This window comes from Paroedura picta, chromosome 2, assembly GCF_049243985.1.
Source record: "Paroedura picta isolate Pp20150507F chromosome 2, Ppicta_v3.0, whole genome shotgun sequence".
Lineage (NCBI taxonomy): Eukaryota > Metazoa > Chordata > Lepidosauria > Squamata > Gekkonidae > Paroedura > Paroedura picta.
This window is the reverse complement of record NC_135370.1, coordinates 47,800,612-47,820,574: the sequence shown is the minus strand read 5'-3', so window position 1 is coordinate 47,820,574 and position 19,963 is coordinate 47,800,612. Positions and strand designations below refer to the sequence as shown.

Sequence of the window (19,963 nt, the reverse complement as noted above, 5' to 3'; positions counted from 1 at the left end):
CTGATCTGTGGACGGGACTGGCCTGGGAAGTCAGGTGCTGTGGCAGCAGAGCTTTTCCAGCCTGCCCCACTCTACATAGGGTGGGGCCAGCCTGGGAAGGCAGGCATCATGGTGGCAATGCTTCCCAGGCTGGTCCTGTCCTCCACAGAGCAGAGCAAGCTGGGGAAACTCTGGTGCCACGGCAGCAGAACTTCCCTGGCCTGTGGAGGGCAGGACCAGCCTAGGAAGGCAGGCAATGGCATAACTTCCACGGCCTGTCCCACTCTGTGGAGGGTGGGACTGGCCTGGGGAGAGTGGTGGCACAGCAGCCCTGGCCAGCTTCAGGGGCAGCATCTCTCCCTGCAGGTTTTGTGTAAGTTGCGCAGCAGCCCCAGCCAGCTTTAGGGCCTCCGCTTCTGCCAGCTTTGTGGCTGGTACGTCAGCCACAGTCTTGGCCTCCTCTGCTGGCACGTTCTTTTAGCACGTTCCCTAGGGCAGTGCTACAGATGTCCATACATATTTCCATCCCAGGGGGCGAGCCAGAAAGTGTGTTCCAAATCAAAAGCTCAAGCCCCACCTTCTCTCTGTCCTCCTATTTTTCTTTTAACTTGCAGGGAAGGTTTTTTGTACTCCATGAGTAACAATAAAAATAAGTGGATTCTTGCAGACAGTCTGAAGCGGCTTGGTCTGTTCTACCACGTCAACATTCTGATACCTCCTTCTGTTGTATATATAGATCCAGACACAAACCCTTACAAGTTCAACAAGGCTATAGTTGAACCTACAGTCCATATATTCATTCCAACTATGACAGCTGACCTCCGGAATTTCTAAGAAGACAAGACACTTAGATAAAACAGCAGGTCAACCCTAGGGCTGCCAACTTCCGGCCAGGACCAAGAGATCTCCCAGAATTACAACTTATTTCCAGCCTACAGAAATCGGTTCTCACAGAGAAAATGGATGCTTTGGATGGTGGACTCTATGGCATTATATCCCGCTGAGGTACTTCCCCAAACCCCATTCTCCCCTGGCTACACCTTCAAATACTTAGGACCCTTCCATCCTGCAGCTGGCAGCCTTCGTTAGGCACCGTGACTGTCATGAACCTGCCATGTAGAACAAACTGTCCATCTGTCTACGGCTATCACGACTGGTGTCTCAGTGATCACAGCAACAGGCCTCAGCCTCAGCATCTTGGCTTGGGGCCTCTCATAATATGCTCTATGAAAGCAACTTTGTAACCTCGCCCTGACTTGACATTCATCATTTGTGACAACTGATTAGTGGTGAATGGAAACATGGGTAGGGAGGGGGAGTCTGTGTGTATCTTAAGTTGTCTAGATGTATTTCCTTCACCCACATCTTTCTTGGGTTTGGGTTTGCGAGAGACAGGATTTGCCAACACAAACAAAGCTGGAAAATGAAAAATTTCACACAGAACAAGCACGTGTCCACAGAACTTAAAGCTGCCGCTTGCACAGGCATCCAGTCACTAAGCAGAAATAATATCATGCGACGTAGCTGGCCTAATATAATTAAACATAAATTTGGAAGTTGAAATATTGGCTGCTGCATACATGCAGTGATGAGGGGGAAAAACACAGCTGTGAGTGTGAGTGTGTATTGAGTAAAAGAAAAAAAAGGAAAAACCCTGATCTCTGCAATGTATTCAGTCAGCAAATTTAAATTTTAGTTGTATTACTAATTTGCTTAGCTCTCTGCTTGACACACAGTAAAAAGTGCACACAAATTAAGCGCCACACAAATGTGCTGAACTCATTAGTGAAATTGGTCTCTGTGCACTCTTGGTTTTGGTGTTTACGAACATACAAAACTTGTACCGAAAAGACATTTTTTTTTCCAAACTAAGTAAAGCACGTACTTCTCATTAAGGACTATTTACATGCCACGTTTGAAGTTTCAAAGGCCAGCCGTTTTTGAGCTATCCCTGTGGAAAAAAATGGTCAGAATTTTTTTATAATGGGAAAAGCATTGTAATCCTCAAAAATAAAAGCAAAACAGATGAATGAATTTTGCCAAGTGTTACCTCTGGGAAGAAATAAGGCAAACTGAAGGGAAATTTTTGACACATTAGAACTTTTACAAGCTGGTAAGCATGTGAATAACCAGTACACATACAACTGATCATAGAATCCTAACTGTAACAGCTGATAGTAGTATATATTTCCTATGCATTTATCTTAAAAATAAGATGTGATTTTGCCTCACAACGTTCAGTTTGCACAATAGCATTAAATAATGGCTGTGATATCTGCATTAAACCAAAATTTCCCAGAATGCAATCTACTTAATTGGCTATGTTTTGTTAAGAGCTGGTTCAAATGGGCAGCCGTGTTGGTCTGAAGTAGCACAATAATATCAGAGACTAGTACCACCTTTAAGACCAACAAAGATTTATTCAGGGCGTGAGCTTTCGAGCGCAAGCACTCCCTGTAGGGAGTTCTTAGTCTGAGGAAGAGTGCTTGTGCTCAAAAGCTCACGCCTTGAATAAATCTTTGTTGGTCTTAAAGGTACTACTGGACTCTGGTTTTATTGTTAAAGAGCCGGTTTCACACATGGCTGCTCATCACTCACGGTCCCTTCATCAGAGTCTCTCATGTCACTGATGGGCTTTGTACTTGTGTAGAGCTTCAATTCAGAAACTTTTGAAACAGGTATAAAAATCTTTTCCTCAGAGGCACAGTTTTGGTTGTGCATGCCCCTGGAGTACATTTTTCCACCTAAAAGCTAGCTCTAGAAGTATACAGTTAAAAAAAACAACATATAAATGACTGCTTGAAGAACAACCATTACAGACAAGCAACTCAGAATTTTTATTTTATTTATTTTGGTTACTTGAGTGTTGGGCTTCCACAATGACATTTCCCATGCTCCCTTCTGTGGTCCTGGTTTGTAGCATTCCTTAGGTTTTTTTTTCTTTTCATTTTGTTCAACTCAAGTGAATTATGGTTTGAACAAACCAGAACTGGGAACTGCAGTTTGTGGCTTCCGGTTTGGATTGGACCCAAACTGGAGTTTTCCCAGTTCCAACCTAATAACAAACTGTGGCTGCAAAGTAAGAACCATGGGAAGGAGGACCAGCCAATGCGAAGAGGAGGAGCACGTGAGTCCATGGCTTGCTGTGTGTTGGCACATTGGCTATGGCACTGTGAATGTGTGAATGCGCCAATGATGAATCACCATAGAGAATTGTCATATCATGTGAACATTGCACTCTTCAATGAAGATGGTTCACCTGTGCTGCAGAGAGTTATTATCAAGTACTGAGACTAAATGTTGCTCATGTTTACATGAAAGAACACAAAATAGTGAATAAACAGTGAAGGTAAATTTTGAATATATTGAAATGAGCATTGAGCACATTCCAAACCTATGGAGCTCTATGACATGCCCATGGAGTGGAGCGCATACAGGAGAATCGCCACCATCGCCTTTGATAATCTGGAATGCTGCGGACAGATTAACTGGACAGTCGTCCCACTAACTTCTGTGCATGCAGACAATGTGTGCATTCCCTGGATTGATTGATTAGATTTTTAGCCTGCCACTCTCCGGAGACTCATGACCAGGTACAATATAACCCCCCCATAAAACATGATAAAAACCCCATCCCATAACAGAACAACAGAACATAGCTAAAAAAAGATAAAAGAAGAGTGGCGGTGTAGTTCGACCCCCAGTGTGGGCTACGTTGGATGTCACTGTGTAGCCTGAGGAGGGTCCCCCGTTGCTCTTGGCTCTGACCTCAACCAAAGACCTGGCGGAAGAGCTGTGTTTTGCAGGCCCTGCGGAACTCTGATAGCTCCGTTAGGGCCCTCAGCTCTCCCTGAGCTATAGTATCTCACCTTTTGCTCTGGCCTGATTGTGGCGCAGACCTGTATTGGCAACTAAAGCATGGATTCATACCTGTAATCCAGAGATTGCAGTAGGGTAAGGGGACAGTGCGGTGGAGCCGAGGTTTCTTCCAAGCAAAGGTGTCATGGGCGTACTACTGGTAGTGTGTGTGGCACGCCAGTAGGCTTCAAGGTACTCTGCCAAGTGTTCACAAGCATCTTCCAGCTGATTTTCATCCAGAATGACGTCAAACATTTCCTGTTCCAAAAAGAAAGTTTAAAGCATCAGAGTTGAAAGCGGTAAGGCAATAGAGTGAAGGGTCAGCTTGCCACGATTTCTCCTGACCTGCTGCCTCTCTACCTTTCTACAGCTTCAGAGATCTTCCTATTAGTTTGCGGCAATTCCCAGTGGTCCCATTTTGTGTGATCACTGACATTCACAGCCAACCAGTTGTTAGGCTATGAATGTATATAAATGTAGCCCATTTGGCTTTGAATAAAAGAGGCTGGAAAGAGTCATGCATGTGTGCAGGGGAGAGAGACTTTCTCTTTGTGTACCTGGAAAAAAACCCCTGCAAACAAGAAAAAAAAATGGTATTGATTGTACAATAAAAGTACTGGTGATGATAAATTTTGGAATAACGTTGTGAAATAGAACAAAAACGAACATCTTTTTTGGCAGAAAACAGAAATTTCAAGCAGAACAGTTCTATCCCACTTAATGCGGAGGGCATTCCTGTTTGGCCAGAACTGTTTGAGCTCGGGGTCATACAGGTGTTCAAACATCCGCAGCTGGGAACGTGGACACAGGGATCCTACATCGTACACATGTCTTTTCTGTTCAGATAGCAACATGCCTGCTCTCAGAATAAGTGCAAATGTGATTTTTTAAAAACAAGACATATTGACAGAACACAAGTGCCAGCCAAATACCCTGGCTTCAAATATATTGGCATTTGCAAAGCACACAAAGCAGGAATCTCTCAAGACAAATACATGCAGCTCTCTTGACTCTCTGGCTTCAAAAAAGGGTTGCCTGCACTGTAGTTTTTCTACAGTCATTCCTAGTGCAACAAGTGCAAATACTTTGGTGCCGTATACTGCCTGTAATTTAAGAACAACTATTTTTTCATATATGGAAAACTGCCTAACTGAACATTATCTTGTACACTTTTCAAAGGTTCTGAAGCTGCTCAGCTAACCTGCATTCACAAGCCTTCAATGTTAATGCCCCAGCAAAATAAATGCAAATGTATAGTAAACACAACACATTCAATGAAATTTGGAGGGAAAATTGTGACAATATAAAACCTCTAAAAATACATGTTTTGAGCTGAAGCATTTTCAAAGTTATGCAACTGTGCAAAACCTTCCAATGCAGATACTGTAAATATTGATTGCCCTGACCTGAAGAGCCCAGGCTAGCCCAACCTGGCCAGATCCCAGAAGCTATGAGCAGCTGCAACTTTCTAGGGCCGCTAGTTTGCAAGGCAGGAGGAGAAGGCGCCAGGAAGAAGGAGACCGTGGTGCTTCGGCACAGGGCAAAGTGGGAGAGAGGAGGGGGCGGGCCCAGGTACGTGGCATGCTCACTGTGATGGCAAGATACAGTGGCAGTGTGTGGGAGACAGGGTCCCAAGCAGGGACTAGTTAACAGGCCTCATGCCAGCCACCAACCTCTTTTTGGGCCATCATCATAGCTACCCGCCCACTCACCCCATTTTGGGGTGATGCAACAGGGCTGTGGTGTTGTTATGTCTCGGTGGTTTTGTGGGGTTTGCAAAAGTTTTTCTGTCACAGTTGGCAGTTTGGGTCTTGGGGTGGATCCTTTGGAGCCCATGGGCAGGATGTCCCCATTAGGGGTCCCCCATAAGGGGCATACCCAGGCAGTGACTGCCAGCTGGTTCATATCACTGGGTGTTGGGGGGACCACGGAGAGGCCAGTACTCATGTGTGTCCTGATGACCTACCACTCCATGAGGGAGTTACTGCCTCTGCACTGAAACCCAGTTGATGCTACTCCTATGTCTTGGTGGATCCTTTAAAGTAGCATGGGATCGGATATGGGGGGGGGGCTGCAGTGGGATGGGGAGCACAGATGTCCTTTCCATGGGTGGAAGATAACAGAACATGAGTTTTATTTTATTTATTTATTTTATTTATTATCTGCTGCTCTCGTGAAATGTCTCACAGCGGATTACAGAATAAAACACCCACACCACATAAAACATTAACATTGCAAAATAATAGCTTTGGCAGTGAGAAACCAAATCAAAATCATCTTACATCCCTCCTTCATCCCCCCAGTCAGCCTCTACTCTCACAATGCCTCACGGCACAGATTTCAAGGGGTGCTGAATTGTTCTAATCTGAGGAAGGGGCCCAGTGGATCTTCTACGCCCCACCCCCAGCCTCAACCAAAGACCTTGCTTCCAAGTAGCCATCACAAGACCACCCACAGTAGTAGACATCCTTCTCTCACACTGACAGCAATAAAAGTTGCAAAAGATGCCCTGCACTCCTATAGCAGCATACCAGACAATATTCCATTAGAACATCTGACTCAAAGACAATGTGCTTATATATTTATTTTCATCCACAGCAAATGGTTTAAATCCATGGACTCCAGAAGTGCATTCATTATGTATATATATATATGCTAGAGACAAGGCCAATTGCACCCAGGAAGGCAATGAGCATTAGCATAGGAGGTGGTGTTGGCACTGGGGCAGCCCAGCCAGGGCTGCCAGGCCTGACCCTCCAGCTGCAGTGCGACTGAGTGTGGCCAGCCCTCCTCCCCCCACTCTCCAGCAGGTGGGAGGCAGCAACAGGATGGAAGCCAGTGAGCAGGGCCACCAGGCTTGCCCTCTACCCATGGGGGTGTGAGCTTGGCCGGCCCTTCCCCCTTACTCAGGAGGATGTGAAGGGACTGGAGAAGGTGAGGTGAGGGAGCCAGTCTGCTGGGGCCGGCCCTTCACCTATTGTCCCAACTTACCTTTGACATGGAGTGGTGCTGGCTCATCTCCCACCCTGATAAGTGGCCAGAAGCTGCAGGAAGAAGGGGAAGGAAGACTGGCAATGGGTCCTGAGTGGGGAAAGTGCCCTCTCCCTGTTGGGTGCATATCCCCCACTGTGGGCCAATCAGAGGCTTTGGAACATTGAACATGTTGTCAGAAATATAACCACTCTTTTATGTTACAATGATAAAATATTACATTTCCCTCCCTACCATAGAGCAAATTTGACTGCTGTATTTTTCACAGAATTGCTATTAATGATGACATGCAAATAACTACCAGAGCATAATGAATTCATGCACTGATAAGTGATCTTAGCACGAGCATGTTAACAATGAAAAATTAATGAAGTTGAGAATTGATGATAAAGCCATTGCTAATCATAAATATTCCAGAGGAAAACGTATTTGAGAGTCTAAGCCTTATAATGCCATTCAAAATCTTAAGATACCACATCACCTAGAAAGAGGATTGTTGTAAAGTATCTCCTGCTGAAAATATACAGTGACATCCGTCCATTTCTCAACATATTATTGGAGCAACATACTAATTCAGGAGGCTCTTCCATTAGTAGCACGTATCTTGTGCTAATAGAATGCACTGCCCTTAGCTGAACAGAGCAGATTACAACCCATATCCTACATCCAGGTAAATGAAGAACAACTGTGGAACTCTAGGACACAAGGGCAAGCATGGTAAGAGCATCCCAGCTATGACAATGGTATCCTTACTTCAATACAACTACCAATCATGTTATGGACCAGACCACCAAAATATGCCTCTTGTGGCGCAGGGTGGTAAGGCAGCAGAAATGCTGTTTGAAGCTGTCTGCCCATGAGGCTGGGAGTTCAATCCCAGCAGCCGGCTCAAGGTTGACTCAGCCTTCCATCCTTCCGAGGTCGGTAAAATGAGGACCCAGCTTGCTGGGGGGTAAACGGTAATGACTGGGGAAGGCACTGGCAAACCACCCCATATTGAGTCTGCCATGAAAACGCTGGAGGGCGTCACCCCAAGGGTCAGACATGACCCGGTGCTTGCACAGGGGATACCTTTACCTTTACCAAAATATGCAGTTTGCTGGTTGCCTTGGTGCTTAACAACATATTGGCAGAATATCAGTTTTGCCAGTGAACAGCAACAATACAACCCTGTCTTGGGTTCTAAAGTAGGCACGCACCCACAACCAAATTGCCTGGCTTAGTTCACTAGGCTCCAATGCAACTAGCTAGAAAAATTACGGGCAGCCTAGGTGTAAGCAGGTACCTGTTATGCTCATTATGGGGGTCCACCTTGTATATCAAATGTCCCATTTTCCAGTTGGTGCTGGAGATGGCACTATATGTCAATTTGATTTTGGAAAGATGTTGCTTCTTTACACTCTCATCCTTGATTATATCATGAAGCTGAGATCTTCTCAAGCTATACAATGGCTATATTGGGCAACACAGGTTGCTAAGAGATTCATCTTGAAGTATTGGGAGATTAAAAATAATACACCAGCTTGTAGTTCTTTCTGATCCAGTGGTCTGAAAGTGTACAGTTTTTTTCTCCTCACAGGACATGAGTATTCACATTCTCATGTCCTGCTACAAGAAGGAACAAGGGAGGCGGACAAACTCTCCTTTCATTGTCCTGGGACAAGCCATGCAATTTTACTTCCACACACAAAAAAATGCTAGTACTGATTCTAAGAGCAGGGGTGCCATTCAGCTAATCTAAAAAAAGATATCTGAATAGTGTATGGAATTTCAGATTCTTTCCAAAATGTATTTATTGTATTTTAAATCTGACTTTCTTCCCATTTTAAGACCCAGAAAAGACTGTAAAATATTTAAATTTTAATATTAGAAAACAAACAAACATACACATTGAAAGCCACAATTATTTTAAAACAACAGAAGTCAATAATCTCCAATTCACCATCAATGACCTTAAGAACATAAATGAAGTCATGCTGGATCAGGCCAATGGCCTATCCAGCCCAACATTCTGTGTCACACAGTGGCCAAAACTCAGGTGCCATCAGGAGGTCCACCAGCAAGGTTAGAACTCCAGAAGCCCTCCTACTGTTGTCTCCCCCCCCCCAGCACAAAGAATACAGATCATCACTACCCCAGACTTAGTGTTCCACCTATATCTTGTGGCTAATACCCACTGATGAGCCTCTTGTGGCGCAGAGTGGTAAGGCAGCCGCCTGAAAGCTTTGCCCATGAGGTTGGGAGTTCAATCCCAGCAGCCGGCTCAAGGTTGACTCAGCCTTCCATCCTTCCGAGGTCGGTAAAATGAGTACCCAGCTTGCTGGGGGGTAAACGGTAATGACTGGGGAAGGCACTGGCAAACCACCCCGTATTGAGTCTGCCATGAAAATGCTGGAGGGCGTCACCCCAAGGGTCAGACATGACTCGGTGCTTGCACAGGGGATACCTTTACCTTTACCTTAATACCCACTGATGGACCTTTGCTCCATATGTTTCTCCAGTTCCCTATTGAAATTGGCTATTCTTGTAGTCACCATCACTTCCCAGATGAGTCAATTACTCTTTGGATGAAGAAGTACTACCTTTTATCTGTTCTAAGCCTCCTGATCATTAATTTCATTGAGTGTCCATCAGTTCTGATATCGTGAGAAAAGGAGAAAAGCACTCAGCCTTCTCTATACCATGCATAATTTGTAAACCTCTATTATGTCACATCTCAGTTGTCATTTCTCCAAGCTAAAGAGCCCTCACCTCTTTATTTTTCTTCACAGGAAAAGTATTCCAGCCCATTAACCATTTCAGTTGCCCTTTTCTGCACCTTTTCCAATGCTGTATCTCTTTTGAAGTGCAGAGACCAGAACCGTACACAATATTCCAAATGAAGTCTCATCACAAATTTATTCAGGGGCGTTATGATACCAGTTGATTTGTTTCAATTCCCAGCATAGTATTTGAGTCGACATTTTCAGTGAGTGATCTACCATGACCCTAAGATCTCTCTCCTGTTTGAAGCCCATATTCTGTGATATGGATCTGGGCGGCAGAGCCCACCACATCAACTCCGAGGATATGGTAGCAGACAGCTTCTCCAGAGCTGATTTGACAAAGGACTGGAAGCCTTGAGAACCTTCTCCCACAATGCTGCCTTAAGTTTTGGTATCCTATCCAATTGAGCCTTGAGGGTGAAGCTTTGGTAGACCTTACATGTGGGGACATTGTACCCTTCACCCAAACAGACATAAGTTGTGCTTCACCTGTAAGGCCAAGAGGACCCCTCCATATTAGAAGTGCCTTTTCCCCAGAGTTCCCAGCCAGCACCTGCCTTGCAGCTTCTCTCTCCAACTTCATCATGGTTAGGGAGGCACCCAGAAGGTCTATGTTCACCCCAGGAACTTGCTTGACTTTGTAACCGTGCTTGCCCTCGCACTAACCCTACGTGTGCCAGGCTAGGGCAGCACATCCACTTATTACACACACTCCTGGATTTTGTCTCATGCTCAGCCAAGATATTGTTGCTTGATGAGTCTATATCAGTGGTCCCCAAACTTTTTGTCACCAGGGACCAGTCTTGACAATTTTACTAAGGCCCAGGGGGGGGTAGTCTTTTGCCAAGGGACGTCGCCACCGCCTGAGCCCCTGCTCCACTTACTTTACTGCCAGTGCCCCTGACTTCCCGCCGCCCACTGGGGAGTGCTGCCAGCAGCAGCTGCACAGTGCCACACCGAGGGGGAGCCCCAGCCATGGTGGCCGCTGGAGAGCACCAAAGGTGAGCTGACAGTAGAGTAGCAGGGCAGCCCCCAAGGCAGTAGCTGGGGAGGAGGACAAGAAAGAGCCGCGGCCCGGTACTGATTGATCTACGGACCGGGACCGGTCCCCAGACCGGGGGGGTTGGGGACCACTGGTCTAAATGACACAACCCCAAAACTTCCCACTCCAGTTCAACTCACCTATCAGATTTGTCTAAAACCTATAGCTAGTCACTAATCACTTGCATCACACAGTATCTCCCCACAGGCTGGCCTGTGGACAGGCTCAGGAATTTCAAACATTATCTGTCAAAGCCTGAGCTCTGCCAAGTGTGTGTTCGTTTTGGTACCAGGCAGACCACCCAGATTCAAGCCAGTCTTGTGTCTGCCTCCACCCCTGCTCTTCAAGGATCCACTGCTGCACAATTGATTTCTCTATCTTGAGTGCTATACTCTTTATTTCTCTCTGACTGCTAGTGCATGTGTATGTTATATTTAAGAATTGCTCATTTAAATTATTTAGGATTTCTTTTAAAATAAAAATCTATTTGTATTCAATATCAATTTGCCTTGCCTCAGTTCCTACAGTTGATCCTAGTATATACAGGTGGGAGGATCTTGCTGTTATTGGCCTCTCACTCCTGTCACTTTAAATACTAATTCCCCATCATAATTTTGGGTAACAGATTTCGGTGGAGAAAGGCAGCCACTACTCTGCACATCTGATAACAGATTTTGGTAGAGATAGCCTGGGCATCACCCTGCATGTCTGAATCCACGTGAAGGCCAACATGTGTCTTTCAGACTGCAGACATAAGAGAAATTCTATAAGGACGTTGGGGCTTAGAAAATGGTGGTTGTTGGCCTCTCCACACCTGCCATTGCTTTCTACAACCAATGTTGTGATCCCCCATCTCTGTGCCTTCTTGGACTCACTCAGGTGAAATATTCTATTTCCTGTTTAGCTAACCTTTCCCCCTGTAGAACTTAGTGTATGTTTTTCTCTGTGCATCCTTATCCATTGTTTCTCTTAATATTTGTGAAACAGCCCTGGGGGTGGAGAGTGTCCTGGCTGTCCAAATTGGAATAGGGCCAATCAGGGTGCAGCCAGCAAAGCTGGCCACACCCTGATTGGCCCTGCACCTACAGCTCCTGCCCTCCCTACCTGGACTCTAGCCACTTTGCTCTCAGATACTGCAGGAGCCAGTGTGTGTGAAAGAGACACAGAGAGTCCTGCCAAACCACAAACCAGCTCTGCTTACCTGCTATGGCTCCTGCTGAGGGAGAGGGAGAGGGAGAGGGATCTGAGCTTGCCGGTGTCCCCTGGGTCCTAGTGCCCATTACATTCCTGGTTGCAATGGGCTTTCTTGCTAGTATCTTAATGGCGTATTATGCATGGCCGCTGAAACGGCAGCATGGAGAATGCGGAGGAGGAAGAAGCAAAGCAAACCACTTACACATGGGACGGAACGCAATGGCAGCAAAACCCAGAGTATCTGATTATGCACGCGGCTACTCCAGAGCCGCTTCTGGTTGCGCTCTGGTCCCGGGAAGCTCCACTTTGTTCTGCATCTTGCTAACACGGCTTTTTCGGCAGCATACATTGACTGCGCCCGGTTGCTGCCTGCAGCGTGCATAATTGGTGATTTTAGCCACCACCATTCCACCCTGAATGTGGACCTTCCACTCCTTGCATAATGGGCCAATAACATACAAAATCCATTTCGGAATCAAATTAGGCCTGCTTATTTCAGGGTTTCTCCTAAGGAATTAGACTTCTGTATACATTTAGGAAAAGATCCTGTTTACCCCTATCTCTTGTGCTACTAATTCCCCCCAAATTTAAGAGCACTTTAGGTAACACACCCCACAACGGGTACATTTCTTGAAAAGTGCCTTCTGAGCCATGAGCATTCAAAAAACAAAAGCAATCTCATTGAACTGAGAAGCATTCCTTACGCATGAAACTCTCTGGAGCATCACAAATATGATTTTCTTCAATGGCAATGTGGAGGTGCTATGACAAAGGAGCACGTGGTCCCTGAGTGGGAACAACTTTTTTGCTCCGGTGCACATTACCCCCTGGAAACTCTTAGCAGCATAGGCCTCTCCAATGGTAGGCCTGCTCATGCACAGTCCCCATGTGGGATTGCACAGGAAATGACAAAAGTAACTATAGAAATATAATACACCAGACCTCATAGAACATATTGAAGAAGGCTTGTTTTATGAAAACAACTTTTTCTACTGCTGTGGGTGGAAAACAAGCGGGATGACAAAGAAAGATACACTAGAGTTTGCCGTTGTTGTAACCCCAGATATATTCGAGCATGTTGTTGCCTTGAAAAAGTGAAAAGATGTTTATCTTCTTAAGACCTGCTACTCATCTTCTGACACACACTATGTTTGACTGAATACTATTTGTAACTCAGTGGTGGGCAGAAGCATAGAACAGTTACATCATATGAAAATATAAAGCTGCCTTTTACCAGTGTTCTTATACCAGGAGAGCCAGCTTGGTGTAGTGGTTAAGAGTGGTGGCTTCTAATCTGGCAATCTGGGTTTTATTCCCTGCTCCCCCACATGCAAGCAGCTGGGTGACCTTGGGCTCATCACAGTACTGATAGAGCTGTTTTGACTGAGCAATACCATAAGGGCTCTCTCAGCCTCACCTCCCTCACAGGGTGTCTGTTGTGGGGAGAGGAAAGGGAAGGTGACTGTAAGCCACTTTGAGACTCCTGATACAGGAAAATGGCATACAAGAACCAACTCTTCTTCTTCAGCCTACAGACTGAGATCTTCGAGTGAGTTGTGAAGCTCCAACTGCTGGGTTACAAACTCTTTTACGGGCTCCTTCTTTTTCCTGATCTTGCCCATGAATAGAGAGACAAGGTGCTTCTGTGCACTGGCTGGGAAATGCAACAGGGTTGTAAAATGAAATCACTCAGTGATCACTTCCTAGGGTTCAGCTTGTTTGCAGTTAGGTCTGCTGCTCATGGTCCCCTCCATTGACCCAGTTAAGGTATAACTTTGGCTCCCCCCCCCCATCCTGTCATTTGACTCTGATAACACATGACCTGTAACTCAATGTCTTCTATGTCTATATTGTCAAACCATTAGTCATTCTACCTCAGATTATTGTTGTGATAGACAATTTTAAGTTCTACCCTCCAGGAGCTTCAACCAATAATTTTCAAATGGTGGATTGGAAGGTTGAGGGGGGGGGGGGAGAACAAAGGAGTTTGACAGCTCAGCAGCTGGCCAACTGACAGAGATGGGGGGTGGCTGAATTTTGGTGGGAGAAGGGTTAGGAGGTCTGCTGGTTGGGCAGAGAGTCCAATAGGTACAAGGTATTCGGATATATGTAAGGTCTGGAAGCTGTAACTGTCAAAAACAGTTAGCCTTTCTGATACATCTTATTAGTCTGAATAAATCAAACAAGAAATCTGCTTTGTAACTGTTACGCTTCTTCAGTTCCAGCTCTTTAGTAATGTTATTACTGTAATACTGAGAGGGCTGGAGAACAAGAAAACGATGGGCTCTTCCCCAGATAATAAATTCTCTAGATAATTTGCAAAATAGAAACCTCTCTTCCCAGTACTTACCGGTGGACATTGTGCAAGTTTATCTGCTGCAACCAGCTGAACATTTAAGTGTTTGCTTTGTGACTTTCCTCTTGATTTGATCAGTCGCTGCAATACCTAAAAGAGGATAACAGGACCACAATGGCAAAGTCACTTCTAGACTGCACAGCAAGCCTAAATACAAGGGGTTGGATCTGATGGATCCATTCTGTTAACAGTGAAGATTTCCTCCAGTGTAAAGACTCTTATCTACAGAAGTACCATGTTCCTTCTGCTTCAGCATGGTTCCATACCATGTAGGAAAGCTGGATCATTAATGGAATGGATTCAAGGGATCTGACCAATGCCAGCAAGTAAATATTCAAGGCATAACCATGCTTCACATATCAAACCAAAGCCAGTTCTTGAACATCACTGAATGCGAGGTTCCTTTTCATGGCCTGGGATAGCTTATTTAAGCACCAGCTATCCATATATTCGGTGCAAAGTTAAATGGACTCCGGGGAATGGTAGAGGACAGGAAGGCCTGGAGGATCATTGCCCATGGGGTTGCGATGGGTCAGACACGACTTCGCACCTAACAACAACAACAAATCCATATCTATCCAGTATATGTTCCTCTTAGAAATAAGTTCAAATTTTGCAGTTGAATCTGAGCTTGAGAGAAGTCAGGATCAGAGACTAAAAACTGATAGCAATAGCAGATACAGGATGGAATGGTGCTCACATTTACGGCTATATAGTATAAAATACTGCCCATCTGATGGAATCTGTGAGCATTCAGGGTGGACAGCAAGTGGAGAAAGAGATGACATAATGAAGAAAAAGGACAGGGTAGACAAAGGTTCTACCTGGTTCCATAAGGTCAGTAACCAAAGGACTCTTGATATATGGCTCAAAGCCTGCAGCATTGCTGAACCGCCTCAGTGGGTTGCAGCCAATCCAAGCATGGTCATTCTGGTTGCTCTATATATTTGTGAAACAGCCGGAGGGGTGGAACATGTCCGGCTGTCCAAGTTGGAATAGGGACAACTTGCCCCTGCAGCTCCTGCCCCCCATCCCTGGACTCTAGTCTCTTTGAATCATAGAATCATAGAATCATAGAGTTGGAAGGGGCCATACAGGCCATCTAGTCCAACCCCCTGCTCAGCGCAGGATTAGCCGTAAGCATCCTAAAGCATCCAAGAAAAGTGTGTATCCAACCTTTGCTTGAAGACTTCCAGTGAGGGGGCACTCACCACCTCCTTTGCTCTCAGACGTGCCTCAGTGCCTGGAGCCAACAGCAGGTAAGGGGAGAGGGCCCTGAGCGAAGGGTCGTGGTGGAGAGCCTGCTAACGAGGGCCTCTCGGCCTGCTGAATGCCTGTTAAGGACCTCTGTTCTGGGCCTACTAATGAGCTGGTCAGCCCCCGCCCCACTTGATCCGGCTGCAAGCTGTGGCCCAAAGCCACCTTAAGCTGCCTGGCCAGGGACCAGGGGAGGGGACCCTTTCAAGGCCCGTTCTTAGGAACGGGCTTTGAAGCTAGTTTTTTATAACACTGTATTCTCACTTGTTTAAATTGTATGTTTTTGTAGGGAGGGGTTAGCCCCTTTAGGGAGAAAAGCCAGACAAGAAATGCCCCACATAAAACGAACAAACAAGCTACAATGTGAGTAGTTTTGAGACAGGGAAGGTAAGACAGAATAGAAACAGAAACTATTATAGGACTGGTCTGGTCTGAAGTGGGCTTGTTGAATTCATACACAATGGTAAAGGAATGGGAGGGAAGAGACTAATATGTTGCACTCCTCCCATTGGCTCCTACCATTTAGTTCTTCTTAGAGCCCAGCCAACAGAAAATGGCTGGAGGAAGGCTGTTGCAAGCAATGGGATTCAGGTATTCAAGCAGGAGAGGACTGTGTCCAATGCCACGGACTCTAACCTCCAAAGCAGCCATTTTCTTCAGGGAAACTGATCTCTGTAGTGTGGAGATGAACTGTAATTCCAGGGGATTCCCAGGTTGCACCTGAAGGCTGGCATCCCTAGCCGAGAGCTATTATATCTGGATCCAGTGCAAGGACTGTGCACAGCCTGTACAAGGATTCCTTTCTTCCCACGTTTCCCCTTGCCCTGCAGCCATTTATGGTCCCTGGAAAATATATTCTCATGTCTTTCTAGGACTGTCAACCTCCTGGCGGTTGCTAATAAGAAAACTGTCGAACCCACGAAATAGAAAACGAAAAATGAGGATTCACTGCATGGATGTCCATTACAGTCTCTTTATTATTCTCAGTTAGCTAGACTTTTAAATAATGTAGAAATCATAGATGGGGATTCCTCAAAAATGTAGAAACCAGAAATGGGTCTGCCAAAATGAGGCCAAATGGATTAAATACAACCTGGGATTTATCCTGTTTTTTGTAAACATACTGCGATTATTTTACATTGAGGCAGCAGGATCCCCGTTAAAGGTCACTTAATTGGTTGCACCTGTGATGCACCTGTGGTGCACCTGCTCTGCGGAGTGTCTTTTTTATTTGGGGACATGTTAGGGATTCTTTGGGAATCCCAGTTAGAGAGACGGTTATACACAGGATTCTCCAGGCTAAACGGGAGTCATTGGCCAAAATAATTTTTATTTATTTGTTTACAGGTTTAAATATTTGTGAAGTCATCTGTACATCTTATAGGCTGTATATTTTATAGGCGGATAATATTTTTGTATCGTAGGACATCTTACTATTGATGAAAATTCATGAACAAAACACTTCATAGCGATTAAGGTAGGTTTAGGGGTATAGAGACTGGCCTTATTGTAGTTTCTACTGTGGGAGAGTAGTCGAGAGTTAAAGCAAAGAGCAATATTTCAAGATCAACACATGTCTTATTCTTAGATCCTGGGTACATTGAATGGGATTAAAAAACAAATTACACGTTGGCTTGGATACCAAAATATATTTCTTCAGGGGCAAGGGGGGATATCACCACCACCCCCCTCCATGGGAGACCTCTGATTCTCCTTGTGCTTGTGAAAATCCACCTAACCCTTTACATACAGGTGTATTAAACATCTCTACAGTCCTTTTCAAAACCAGAAAAAGATGTTGGGGGAGGGCGGCAGGAATCACAGAACTGGCAGAATACATGGTGTCTAATCCTTTCCCTGCCTATTCAGTTTTCTGTTCCAAATTGCCAGGTAGCATGTCTTGGAACCATGAAGTTCCAAATGTGTTTTGCCCAAGTGAAGTGAAGGAGCATGAGAAAGGGGGGGGGGGGAATCTGGAACAGAGAAACAGCCAATAGGGAAAAGGGGAAGTGATGAAGTACCTCCACCTCCTGATGATTTGCTGATATCATTCCCCTACCCAGCCCCAGAAATCATACTTCATGCTTAAAAAAAGGCCCTGCAGTATAGTTAACATGTATCTGCATGTATTATTGTTATTATTATTATTATTATTGTATTTATACCCCACCTCCCCCCGAAGGCTCGAGGCGGCTTACATAACCCCGTCCCCTAAAAACCATAAAATAACAATAAGTTCCAATAAATTTACAATAGTGGCAACAATGATGGCTTAATCTTACTCATTTAGTCTCCGCATCCTCAACTACAGGAGGGGGGGTGTGACACTCTCTACAGCCAGTTTGTGAGGGGGGGGGCTGATCTTCTTACCATCCGGCCTCAGCTATAAGCCTGGCGGAAGAGCTCCGTCTTACAGGCCCTGCGGGATGCTGGTAATTCCCGCAGGGCCCTCAGCTCTTCCAGGAGCTCATTCCACCAGGTTGGGGCCAGGACCAAGAAGGCCCTGGCCAAGGCCAGGCGGGCTTCCTTGGGGCCAGGAATGACCAATAGGTTAGCCCCCGCAGAGCGTAAAGCCCTGCGGGGGATATAGGGTGAAAGGCAACATTAATATTGGCCTTTGGTATCAATATTGGCCTTTGGTATCAATAATTCTATTAGAAACCTATGTTTGGAATTAGTCCTCTCTCACACACACAATGTTATGACTCTGGGAGTAATTTACCCTCATTTTAAGGGTCAAAGATCAAAAGATAGGTGATTTGCTTATCATTATAATTCTTAAATATTACGGCTTCAATCTCAGAAACACTTATTTGAGTAGTAAGCCCCATTGAATAACATGGGACTTCCTTTTAGGAGTACAGCATGTTAGGATAAGCTCCCTACAGTTTTATAAAAACTTCAGCCTCGCCACAGGTACGGCCAGACAGGGCCTGTACAAAGCTACAGCTGGCTGTACAATTACAGATATTACAAATAAACATTAGTTTCAAAGCACGTTTTGGGTTAAGGGTGCTATTTAAACACTTATGGATCTTAATTGCTTGCCTTATGTGTTTCTTCTTACCTGATGTTTCTAATTAGAACTAGTTTTGGTAGAATTAATAGTGCTGTAGTGCTTTCTCAACAAACAATGGAAGAAAATTATAGTATAAAGAGCTTTATTCTGGGAACTTCAGGCTGACATGATGAAGAAAATAGCATCCCCAGATATTGCAAAGACTTGCTGGTCTTCCACCTTGAGTACTGTTCCTTTTGTTTCCACAGAGAAGGTTACTTGGCACAATGATTAACGCCACAGGAATGTTTGATAACATCTAGGTAGCTAAGTGCCACTGAGAACGCCAAGTGTGCATTAAGATATTAAAGGCTTCTAAGAAGATAGGCTCGGTTTGAAAACTATTTTCCTTTTCAATAACTTACTCTGTTCCACTCCTAAGATGTAGCTGCCCTATCCTTGAATCCTAGAATATGTTTGGTTATCAATTATTAATTACAGATTTATGAATAGCATAATAGCTATTCACTGTGAAGGGTAAGATTTTGGAAACTAGAATTGAATCAGGTGTCTTCCTGTCTTGCAAGCAGCATGCTGGTTTGGAAGTCAGGGAATGACTGCTAATGCGTAGGAAAATTCTTAGAGGTTTGATCCACTCAGTTTTTTCCTGCTGCTATCTCATACCATTTCCCTCCTTACTACAGCCCCAATCTCACATGACTTTTGTCAGTGCACACTCTACAATCCCCAGCATAGGCTTGTTTGTTGATGACCACAGGGGACCTCCTCTTCCCTTTTTCACCCGAGAAAAAACGATTTTGTTCCTGCTCTAGATTCTAAAGCAGCATATGGATAGCTCTCTACCACAATGTAAAATTGGCTGGGAAGGGACTGGAACATGTCCATTCTTAAGAACAGACCCCCAAACAAACATCTGTCAGGGATAGAATCATAGTATCACAGAGTTGGAAGGGGCCACACAGGCCATCTAGTCCAACCCCTGCTCAATGATGATGTATATCTATGGAGCTTGCCACAATGCAAATGGATTGTGTTTAAGAATGCTGTCAGAAAAAAATTATTCTACAAAATTACAAGGTTAAGATAGGCTTTCTCAACCAGGGTTTCATGAATGGGTGGGAGTAAATTAATTTGTATATAATTTTTAAATCTGTTAAAATATATTGGGTGATATGACCAAATATGGTCATGTTGACCTGTTTTTCCCCTCCCAAAATGGCCAATGATAGGCCTGGAGGGAGTGGGAAGGGAGGGGTGGGTTGTGTACACAGCTACGCTTACCAGCCATATTCTATATGATTGTGCCACTTCTGGGATTTCTTGAAGCCTGAAGAATGTTTCAGGGGCTTCTCAACAGCAAAAAAGTTGAGAAAGGCCTCAGTAACAATGGGAGCAGCTTGAAATGAATATAACAATGTTCCTGAATCTCCAAAATGTTTCACATATATCATCACAATAATCTTATCAATAGTACTGTAGGGAAGGGCAGTTTTATGATCCAT

General features: G+C 44.9%; 1 protein-coding gene across 6 annotated transcripts in view; it reads right to left on the bottom strand.

The window, feature by feature from the left end:
* CACNB4 (calcium voltage-gated channel auxiliary subunit beta 4) overlaps nucleotides 1–19,963 on the bottom strand; it is a 225,686-nt gene that overhangs the window by 12,472 nt on the left and 193,251 nt on the right. For 5 of the 6 annotated variants that reach the window (XM_077320034.1, XM_077320039.1, XM_077320037.1 and 2 more), the window contains 2 exons: nucleotides 14,180–14,275; nucleotides 3,910–4,095 (listed from right to left, as the gene is read on the bottom strand). In XM_077320034.1, the coding sequence (XP_077176149.1) occupies nucleotides 3,910–4,095; nucleotides 14,180–14,275 (282 nt within the window). Of the gene's footprint in view, nucleotides 1–1,864; nucleotides 1,931–3,909; nucleotides 4,096–14,179; nucleotides 14,276–19,963 lie in introns of all 6 variants that reach the window. The other variant, XR_013228081.1, reaches the window with a different exon arrangement.